The 11,840-nt window shown below is 38.6% G+C and overlaps 1 protein-coding gene across 1 annotated transcript in view; it reads left to right on the forward strand.

Annotated features, from left to right (window-relative positions):
* syt14a (synaptotagmin XIVa) overlaps window positions 1–10,474 on the forward strand; it is a 38,576-nt gene extending 28,102 nt beyond the window's left edge. Inside the window, exons 5-9 of the mRNA XM_056761181.1 lie at window positions 1,541–1,812; window positions 2,593–3,042; window positions 3,395–3,584; window positions 5,001–5,057; window positions 6,607–10,474. Of these exons, the coding sequence (XP_056617159.1) occupies window positions 1,541–1,812; window positions 2,593–3,042; window positions 3,395–3,584; window positions 5,001–5,057; window positions 6,607–6,920 (1,283 nt within the window). The 3' untranslated portion in view covers window positions 6,921–10,474. The remainder of the gene's footprint in view (window positions 1–1,540; window positions 1,813–2,592; window positions 3,043–3,394; window positions 3,585–5,000; window positions 5,058–6,606) is intronic.
* The last annotated feature ends 1,366 nt before the right edge of the window (window positions 10,475–11,840 follow it).

Below are 11,840 nucleotides of genomic sequence, written 5' to 3' on the forward strand. Positions count from 1 at the left end.
GTGTTTTGGACATGAAATGTCTTATTATTCTCCATTGTAGAATCATTACTGCTGTCACATAAAAATGTGCACACACACTCACACACATTTTCTTCAGCTTTTGTTTATAGCCTGGGGTAAAAATGGTGTGTTTATGATCAAAGACGTCATTCAGCATTGTGCAGAAATAAGTGCTCTTTATTCATCACAACAGCATCTATTTCCTTCACCTTCAATGAAAGTGAACTTTGATGCTTGAAGGAAAGGTTCTGTATTGCCATGCCTTCCTCCTGTTCAGAATCTTTTAAATATCCTACATTTTGTACATTAACATCATGGATTAGAATAAAATATTGTCTGTTTCTGATGACCTGTAATGACAGAAAAAATATTGCCTCAGATTTTTTTAATGTGTTCAATTAAGAGTTTGGAATAACGATGTGTTGATTTGGTACATTGGTATTAAAATATCTTGTAGAGAAAATAATTGAACAATTATGTAAATAAAAAGTCAAGGAGTTTATTAACAACATTTACAACATCAGCACGCGTAAATTTCTTGCTATCTTTTCATGGCCATAAGCAGATGTGTGTGTGTGCGCTCGTGTGTGTTTGCGCACAAGTAAATGTTGTATTTATGACTTCACTAAATCTTCCTGTCCTGACCAGCACTGCGTTTCCATGGCAACAGCCACTAGGTAAATTCTCTTTACAGCGCCGTTTACTTTCATATATAGTTGAAATCAGGTAATATGGCCATGTATGGCCATTTTCTTGTCATTCATGTCAATTTAATGTCCTCATGATATTTTGATTTATCCAGTTCTTCAGAGCAGCTATGAGTGTCATTGTTTCCTCAGATCTTCACCTATGATATATTCTGATTTAATTTCTCATCAGACACAAACTCTTTCCGGATCTTTAATTGATTTTGAGCTGTGGAATATGTTGAAGGACGACTGAATGATTTATTAAGGTGTTGGTGTAAGGGATATGCCTTAGTACACTGTGTTTAAAAGCTCAGATAGTGTCCTGATGAGTTATTTAAGCGGCGTAAGCAGACTCGACTTACGCAGCTTCTGGAAGTCAAAGCGCAAACATAAAAATGCGTTTAAGAGGACTTCTCAAGTTTTTCTCTTGATCTAATATGAGAGTTATAACCTGTCTCAGTATTTATTGTCTTGGCTAGGAGTTCCTAGATGATAGATTTGAATCCCATGGAACAGCAAACTTGTATAATATAGTGAACGTGTCTTGCATTGTAATGCACTGTATAAAAGTGTCTGCCAAATGCATAAAAAAATCTTAACATGTACTTTTCAGTTTCATGTAAGGATGATACACAAATTACAGTCACTGAGCTCACAATCCTGCTCTATTTTGTTCTTGAGCGAGAAGCTTAACTCCTATTAATGGACCCTGAAAGCCACTTACTGTAGGATGTCATCTAAATGGCAGCCTACTAAATTTTACATGATTTTTCTTGAAATATTCCACAGTTGCTTCAGAACTGTGGAATAAAAAGAACTAAATGCACTTCTTCCATTTTTCCGCACTTCAGTGAACTGTATTCAGCGGATGAGACGAACGCCGCCATTGGATGAGCTGCAGCCTCCACCCTATCAGGATGAGAATGGGTCGCCACGTATGTCCTGCACGCCCTCCGACCTGGGTGATGCCAAATGTGACCTTTCCCACGGGAGCGAGAGCCCCAGACACAGTTATGGGAAATGTCCGAGTGAGCTCAGCGGAACACAGGAAACCGAAAGCTTCCTCAATAAAGGCTATGAAGAAGATGTACCAAGCGATAGCACTGCTGTACTCAGCCCAGAGGTGTGTTGCATGCATCAGAAATTGTCTAGATAGATGTAAAATCTTTGATTGATACCTTTTTAACACTTTTCTGTTTTCAGAACACTGCTGTCACATGCATACAATGAGAATACAGGCACAAAGGCCTTCATTATTCATCATGCATGTGCTACAGTGAAAACAGTAATGTGGATCATACTGTACCTAAAACATCCAAAAGTTTTAACTTTGGTTTATCCATCAGTTATTGAATTATCTTCATTCATCTTAAAGAAACAGTTCACCCAAACATACAACTTCTGTCGTCATTTACTCACCCTCGAGTAAATCTGAATGAATGTATTTGTTCTGATGAACACAGAGAAAGATATTTGGAGGAATGCTTTTAACCAAACAGTTCTTGGCCACCATTGACTATATTAGAATAATGTACTTAATTGTTTTGTTCTGTTGAACACGAAAGAAGATATTTTGAAGAATGTAGGAAAGCAAACAGTTCTGTGGCACTTTTGACTACCATTTTATTTTTTTCCTACTATAGTCAATGGTGAACAAGAACTGTTTGGTTAAGGCATTCTTCCAAATATCTTTCTCTGTGTTCAACAGAACTCGAGGGTGAATGAATGATCACCCAATTTTTTATGTTCGGGTGAACTGTTCCTTTAGGTAACAATAATTTATGAATCGTTAAAAATTCTGTATAAAAACTATTATCTGCACACGTTCAGAGTAAGTCAAACGTTATAACTGATACTCTCTGACCTTCTCTAAGTCTCTGGCCGTCTCTATCGATCTCTGTAGGATCTTTCTGCTCGTGGTTCGGCGGCTCAGCTTCCCAAAGGTTACGACCCCGAGCCCCTCGCCCAGTATGGAACTCTCGATGTCATCTTTGACCACGATTCATCCGACCAGCGGCTGTCCGTCACGATAACAGCACTGACGGACATTCCCCGTCTCAAACGAACGGGTAACATCTCGTGGCAGGTGCATCTGGTGCTGCTGCCCACCAAGAAACAAAGGGCCAAAACCATTATTCAGCGAGGCCCCTGCCCCATATTTACAGAGACTTTTCACTTTAGCCATATCGAGTCGGAGATGATCGGGAACTATGCCGTCCGGTTCCGTTTGTACAGCGTGCGCAGGATGAAGAAGGAGAAGGCTCTTGGAGAGAAGGTCTTCTACCTCACCAAACTCAACCTGCAGGGCAAGATGTCTGTGCCCATCATTCTGGACCCCAGCTGCAACATACCTGTGAGGTTTTAGTTCATGAATGCAATTTGAAAGTAAATTTTCAATGCACTATAATTATGTATTTTCACAAAACGATGATCAGGGCCTAAAGAGTTTATGGTAACAATATTATTGCAAGATCTGATTATTCTTTCCGTACCATAAAATGGTATCAGTCAAATTCATATTTAATTTTTATTTTAATTTTATATATTTTGTAGCCTTAAATTACACCATGGAGCCAGAGGGAGAGTGGTTAACCATTGTGACTCTTAAGCCAAAATTGCGTGGTTATTTGCGATATTATCACGTGTGTCATTTCAACACAAGATTAACAATCACTGTTATTAATATCACAGTTGTTGTGTCTCAGGGCAGTGACTCACAAGCCAGCGTGTCAGACGTGTCGTGCAGTGAGACGGCCTCGTCGTTCCCATCTGCAGTTCAGGGGTCAGCTCCGGAGATCCTGCTTGGGCTTGTGTACAATGCCACTACAGGACGGCTCTCTGTAGAGGTCATCAAAGGAAGTCACTTTAAAAACGTGGCTGCAAATAAACCTCCTAGTGAGTGATTATTTTACAGTCTTTAAAAGAACACAACATGAGCCTTCACAACCACTATCAGAGTTTTTAGGTTTTGCAGTGCACCTTATCTGATCAGTGCCGTATCATTTTATTTTTCTAAATCATACCTTAAAGGAACACTCCACTTTTTTTGGAAATTTGTTCATTTTCCACTCCCCAAGAGATAATAAATTGAGTTTTACCGTTTAGGAATATATTCTGCCGATCTCTGAGTCTGGCGATAGCCGTTTTAGCATAGCTTAGCATAGATCATTGAATCCAATTAGACCAGTAGCATCGCGTTCAAAACTGACCAATGAGTTTCAATATTTTTCCTATTTGAATCTTGACTCATCTGTAGTTAAATCGTGAAATAAGACGCAGCAGGCGCAGTGTTATCTATGCTAACCTATGATTTGATTTACTGTGCAACCTGTTGATGCTGCTGGTCGAGCTACTGGTCTAATCGGATTCAATGATCTATGCTAAAAGTGCTATCCAGAGATCGGCAGAAAACGGAAAACTCAATTTATTAACTCTTGGGGAGCTGGAAAATGAGCATATTTCCAAAAAAAGTGGAGTGTTCCTTTAACACATGTAACCTCTCACCTTTGACCCCAAAGGTGCTATCAACATTGTGCTTCCTCTCTCTTTCTCTATTTCTTTCAGTCTGACTCTTCTCACACCTTTACTCCTTTACATTCCCAGAGCATTTGTCACACTTAAGTCGAAGAGCACAATGTAAGAGCCTTATAAGCCTTCAGAAAAATCTCACAGCTTCCAGTATCACTGAATATTAATTAAGTTCCGAATGTGCTTGTGGTTGACAAGTACAGTTTTTTTGTGATAACTACCATATTAAAAAACAAAATGAAAAGATCAGACATTAAAGAGCTTATTTTTGTAAATATTAGATATCTTTAGAGACATCACGGTCAACATAGAAAGTTGCATGTGGTATGAAGTTGGGGGGCATTATCAGGCTAGACAATATTTGATTGGACATAACTCTGTGTAGTGCATGATGAGTCATTAAAATTTTTGGTCGATTTTCCCAGAATTGAAAGTGTAATTCTTAACTTTGTCAACTGTTAGAAATATACTGTCAATTAGATATAAATATGCTGTCAGTTGTATTACAAGATATACAAATATGAATTTGTCAATTAATTAAAATTACCTATATTTAGTCTGTTTTCAACTTCAGATAATGTTTTGAAATGGTGATGAAGGCTGTATGTCACTCTTATTCATTGGCCCTTAACCTGAAGTGCTGCATTGTGCTTTATCATGATGTCTCTGAACCTTCAACCTGTTGACCTGCTCTTTTTTCTCCTGCTGTTGTTTGTATATCTATTTCTCCCCGATGCCCGATGATCCCCTCTGCTCTTGCTGTCAATCCTCTACCACTTACAGACGGTTTGTTCTGTTGTCTAAAGCACTTGATAGGTGGCCAGGTGTACATTATTCGAGGTGAGTTTTCTGTGAACGCCTTTATCAGCGCTGGATGCTGTTCATCCAGTTTTCCATTTTTGTACATCCTTCTTTATAATTCCAACACTGAATGTTGGCGATAAGACTTGAGAACGTTTCTACATGGATGCTAAATGTTTGATCATTCAATAGAGAAAGAATATGAAGAAACCCCACAGCCTACTTATGTGTTGTTCATCCATGGAGAAGGTTCAAATTATGTTGCATTGTACTTTTTTCATGTTTTCCTTTGTTGTGATGTTTGCATGCACCTCATAACCCTGTATTTGATACACATACATAAGATCATTTGCTTGGATCATGTGACTCCTTCCTGTTATGTTTTAGACCAAGTTGGCTGTCTTGTGCAAAGAATGTCTCATGAAACGTTAAGGTCTGTAGACTAGTAGCCATGTGAGTGTTTCATTTATGATTGCAGAAGTGTTTGTGGAAAACTCATTTACTCAGCTGGAAGGAAAACCATTATACAATGAACCTTCTCAAGACTGACGTGTTGCTCACGGGGTCCAAAATTAAAACTCAGCAAGTGGCTTTGGCAAGTCAGTAAATGCTGTCTGGGAACCACAACATGATTTAAAGGTTAGACAGTCACACACCAAACGAGTGCAAAAATTAAATCCTGGAGGACCAACACAGCAATGCAGCTGACCAAAAACACTGGAGGTTGATTTCCGTAGCTCCAGCAGGAAGTGTTTTGATTTCCTGCAACACAATCAGCCAATCAGCACTCTTGAATGCTATTGAAATCCTTTCACATTCAGCTTGAGTAGCTGGAGATGATTTCCGCAGCAGCAGGTACGCCACTGTATTTCCATATCTGAAATCAGCACTCCTTTAGCTTGGCCTGTCCTATTACTCTGAAAAATAGAGAAATGAGAAACATTTTCTACGAAACGCAGCGGGAAGACTCCGCAGGAAGCCCGCACTCAATGGCTCGAGGAACACAAGCGTGGCGCTGGCACAAAGACACGGAGAGAATACAAACGTCTGTTGTATTCTAGCGTAAGCTGGCGGGCAGGGCAGAAGAAAGCACGCTTGAAGATTTACAACTGCGCTCTGAATTAAATCTGTTGAAAGAGCCGCTGCTGAGACTGCTCTCAATGCATCTGTAGAATCGAAGCTCAAAAGATCCAGAAAGGAAGAAACAGAGGAGTGATGCGGAACTGGGTTATTAATCAGTGTGCATTGATTCGTGCTGAGCATTAGTGCCGACAAGGTACTGAATGGCCCATTTTCAGCCAATGAATTTCATCTTATTGAATAAAATGATCAATTGCTTTTCAGTGAAATGAAGAGATTTGAAGTGTTACAAGGCGGGAGACGTAGTGTTGAACACCTCTGTGATGGCAGAGGAACTACTCAAGGACAATATTCTGTCATTTAATTGAACAACTTCCGCAGTTAAATTCATAACAGCTCACATATCGCACCTTTTAAGCTTTTTTGTATCTTTAGATAAATGGAGATTTAGTCTTTAGTTAATGTGCATTATTTGCATGCTCTAACTAGATGCTTCATTCTGTTTCAGACACATATGTCAAGCTCACTCTGCTAAACTCAATGGGTCAAGAGATGTCCAAATGTAAGACGTCCATAAGACGCGGCCAACCCAACCCCACCTACAAGGAGACATTTGTATTCCAGGTAGCCTTGTTCCAGCTATCTGACGTCACTATCATCCTGTCGGTCTACAACAAACGCAGCATGAAACGGAAGGAGATGATTGGCTGGATCTCCCTAGGGCTGAACAGCTCTGGGGAGGAGGAGCTAACGCACTGGACTCAGATGAAAGAATCAAAGGGACAACAGGTGTGTCGATGGCACAGTCTTTTGGAGTCCTAGAAGGTTATTTGGCGACAGGGATGATGTGTGTAATATGAAGATGGGGTGGGGACGGAGAGCATGTCAAGCCCTCAAATAGCCCCAAAACGACAGAGCTGGCCCCCACTGCTGTGAATTATGGGATATGTGTCTAGTTCTTGGAATTTAATTCTGGGAAAAGGGTTAGAGGTCATAGCGAGAACAGGGCTAGAAATGTTAAACTGTTAATGGAAGAATCATTAATGAGAAATGTTATTGTATATTTTTTGACTTAAACTTTTGGTTTTCTTTGAGATGGTTGTGAGAGAGAAATGTATGTGTGGATCAGTAAGCAGGCCAGAAGTTTAGGCATACATGATCTCCAGAGACAAAATTAGACAAGTTAAAATGTCTTGGCTCAGATTATAACTCATGTTCAAAGATTACGTTTTACTCTGGGACAGGACAGGGATTAACTGTCATTAAAATGTCTAAGAATAACTTTTGAAGGCTAAAGGAAAGTTTGACAGATGCATCTACAGTATATGGCCTCAATAAGCGGCCTCAACATATGATCAGATTATATGGGATCTTTCTATTGTTCGTCAGTAATATTTTGGAGAGAATACAAATAGGAAAATGTGTGAAATATGTTACGTTTATTTACATATTTTAACTTTACTTACTATAGAAGAAACCCTTAATAAAAAGCTACATACAGTATACAGCACTGTACAGTAAAGTACAGTACAGTACTTTTAATGGATATTTCATGACTTTAATGCGTTTATTATATCCAATGTATATCTTTGTATTAATAAAATACTAATAATAATATAATACCTTTAATGTATATACTGTGGTGGACATCTGGAAGACAGAACAGGACATTGCTGTTAATTCCATAGAGTGTGAATAAAACTAACTTGATGATTTCATGAGTTAAACAGAATTATAAAAACTATACAGTAGAACATGACCACATTGACTGTTGTCACCATGGTCTCGCTTCAAATAGCCTACCATACCACGGTCTCACTTCAAATATTATTTCAAATGCTCCACTTTGGTGTGTCTAGAACAATGTTTCCGTCCCAGTTCTAACTATGAGGTATGACTTTCACATCAAGTCCTGAAAAACATTGAGCACATGTGTCATCAGCTCATCCTTGAACTTGTGGAATCATGGGACTGTTCTAAATAATGACCTTTATATAAACCCTTCTTTAACATTTCTGTTAATCGGTTAAGTGATGCTACATTGTTGAGTCACTAGTTTGTAAGGTGTGTATTAGCCATCATTATATAACAGCTGACTGTTTGCATAAGGCTTTTCTTACATATTGCATTCTTTGATCTTGAATGCTCAAGTTTAGTAGCTGGGACCCACCACTCATTGCTGTCACACTGGAGATTCACGCCAGTGTTCTGTCTGAATGTCCAGTGGAGGGCTAGAGATGTAGATTCTGACAAACTGTGAGGATGTTTTGAGTACGTGATGGCAACAAGGCTTCTCAATGCTTTTGCTCTGTCTTCAAAGTGTCTTTGATCTCTGTGCGGTCAACCTGTGAAATCTGTCCGATAGTTTCTTTTGATTGTCATGTACTGTACACAGCACATAGATTTTGCTGATCTATTTTTGTATCTATATCTGAGAAACTGGACTCAAAAACACTTTCTTGGTAAATGTCTGAAGCTCTGTGAGCAGTATGGAGTTGTAGAGTTTGTTCTACTTTCACAGTTTCGTCAATGATTTTTTTTATTTCTGTTAGAAAAAATGTATTTGTGAATGTGTCTCGGTCAGTGTGCTGTTTCAAAGTATAAATGTTAAAACCACCCCACGTTCGCTTCCCTGAGGTGAAAAAGAAAAGTTGTAAGTGAAGGGTGTATATTGTTACATAATGATATCTGTATTCTTGGCTCTGCTGATGTCATAATTTCAGGTGATGATGTGTGTTGTTCTGTTTACTCTGTTAGTTAAAAAGAAAGAAAATTGCAGGTAGCTCAAATGTTTAAGGTGGTTTGTTTTGTAAGAAAGAAATGAAGCACATTTTAGGGCACATAATAGAATTATGAAACACATCTTGTGAAAGATTCTCAGGCTTTGATTGTATTCAGAAAGTTGCCACTGGACAATATCTCAACGAAAAAGACACGATCACAATCACTCTTCTCCCACAAAACTCCTCGCTGGGTTGAGTTATGTTGGAAGATGCTCTCGGTTTCATCTTGGCAAACACAGTTAAACAGTTCAGAAATCGTATTTTACCACCCTGTCAGCATTCAGGCATTAAATATTGCCACAGCTGTCATAATAACAGTGACATAATACAGCACAATGTTGAAATCTAGGATGTTAAATGCATTATGACCAGAAAACAGCTGTCACAAAATGACATCGAAGGGCTGTTATGTCTCACATCTGACAGTTTTATGAGAGGCTTGGTGTACTGTTGACTCGTACCGATATGGCTTCCAAATTATTTTCCCACTATAAATGAGAATCTGACTCTAGCTAACTCTGTTAAATATGCTGGTTATATTACCCCTCCAGTCTATAATCCCAAAAGCCTAGCACATTTGTCCATCCATCTGTATGCAATAAGGGTTTTGATGCTCTGATAGTTCACACGAAAATGAAAATCATCTATATTCAACAGCATGTAGTTCTGACTCTGTATTTCTTTTCTAGTTAATAAGCAAGATGAAATTGACAGGGGAAATGCGGTGAATAACAGCTTCTTGGCAGACAAAGTTGATCAAATTTTTTATATGGTGCTTTTTCTCTGGAATTGGCAATGTAAATCACCAGCTTTTGTTGGTTAGTAGAGATAGTTTTGAACATTCTGCCTAATATCTAACTTGGTGCTTCACGGTTCAAAGAAAAATACAGGGTTGGAATGACATGAAGTTGAGTAACTTCATTTTAATGAAAATTCTTTAAACCCTCTGAATGTTCTAGAGCTCTTAGCAAATAGGTGCGAATCACATATGTTTGTTCCCAGTATGCCATGCAAATGTAACAGATGAAAATGAATTTAATGTGTGTGAATGATCCCTTAAGAACCAGTGCCTGGAAAGAACCCCTCAGAGCTCTCAAAGATCTTCTCACGTAAGGTTTTTCTACTGCTTTGTTAAGGTGAAGATGTGAATATTTTAAAGCTGGACCAGTGATGGTCAACCTGTCATATTCTGAACTGATGGGCAATATAGATTCTGTTCAGTTTACAAATAAACACCAGCATGTTTTGCACAGGAATTATAGCACACCCTACCTGTTCTCTCTCTGTGTCCCATCATGATTCAGGTCTAGCATGCCATTGAACCTTCAACTTTCACAAGGTGTGTTCCAACTTAAACCAGTTTTAAACCTTTTATACATGTTCTGAACAATGTGCGTGGTTATATTGTCAGTTATTTTTGCTCTTTAATTTGATTCTGAAAATGCTTTAAATTTCTTGCCTATACCCACCGATTCAGTCGGTGCCTTACTTTTCTCTGGAGAGCGTTTTTATTGCGTTTTTGAAATGTTGTTGCAATGTTCCTACAGCCATGTTGTGCCACCTTGTGTATTCATATTTCTGTACAATCGCTGTAGTTTGATTTGTAAATGAAGTCTTACACAAAGATGCATTCGTATGTGATTCTGTTTTGAAAAGAAACACGTCTGCTATTCTAAAATTGCCTTTGTCTTTCTTGACATTTTTCTTGTCTGACCATTGACATTGGCTCTTGAATGAGAATGTCTTATGAATTATGATGGTAGTGTACAGTCATCATAATTCAACATCCAAACAAATTCCGCTGTCTAGAGAAAAACTTCAGTAAAAAAATCTGCTACTTCGTTGAAGGAAAAAAGGGACAAACGAAATGCAAACATGAGTAAAACATGCAATACTGTAGCTGTTCACTAGAAATTGAAGTGTACACCTGTCTGTGAGCTTTTGAAAAGTGAGTTTTGAGCAAAGCAGTTTTCATAGGGAATCTTTTGAATCTCTATCTCACACATACAGATCTTGACGCATACTAAAGCATAGCGCTCTAATGCGCACATCTCTCATACAATTTGGTGTCTTATCAATACCTAAATTCTACTTTCATTCAGCCCACCCAAGTGTGTGTGTGTATTTGAGTGTGTGTGTGAGGTATAAACAGTTTGTACCAGAAGGCTCATTAAACTTTCAGTTTTATCCCGAGGGAATATGCTCTCTTCAAAGTGCTAGACACAGACAGCACCACCAAAGTCCTTTTTTCCTAGTGATTTCTGGAAGAAATGAAGTAAGTTATAGGATTGTACTATGCAACCCAGCTACCATACTATAGCAGAAAACATGCAGTCAGATCAAACGTAAAAATGACATGTCCATCAAAATTAGGGTGTGTATGCAAAGATCTTTGCAAAATGTTTCCTCTACTGCTGAACACACGATATACTTTCTTCTGGTCAATAGATGGCGCAGTTGTTTATGGTCATTGTCAATGGTCAATACAACCGGCATGTAGTTCTTTACTAAATTTGAAGTTTATTGTTTGATTTGTCGAGTGCACAACACATTTTAACAGTAAATGACCACATGCAGAATGGTTCACGTTATCAATATTGAATTGATTGAACATTGTTCAGTGTTCTTTAAAAACTGTACAAACATATGATAAGATGTCAAAGTGATTTTTCGGTCGGAATTCTTTACTCCAAGAGTTAAAGGCGAGAGTTTCACCATGCAACCACAATGGTTCCCAATTATTAAAGTCATTCTTTGGCTTTTAAGGCCCAAGTCACCTGGAAAAGTACTTCAGCACAGGGTTACATTTCAAACAAGAAAATAAATTACGGACTCTGGCACAGAAGTGAGTGTCTGCTTTTAACTAGAGGCAGGGTGTGTTTTTTGGAACCTGGAGTCAGTTAGAGAAGGAAACAGCGAGAAAAAAGCCTGTGTGTGCGTGTGTTTCGTTAAAGGCATG

This window comes from Triplophysa dalaica, chromosome 11, assembly GCF_015846415.1.
Source record: "Triplophysa dalaica isolate WHDGS20190420 chromosome 11, ASM1584641v1, whole genome shotgun sequence".
Lineage (NCBI taxonomy): Eukaryota > Metazoa > Chordata > Actinopteri > Cypriniformes > Nemacheilidae > Triplophysa > Triplophysa dalaica.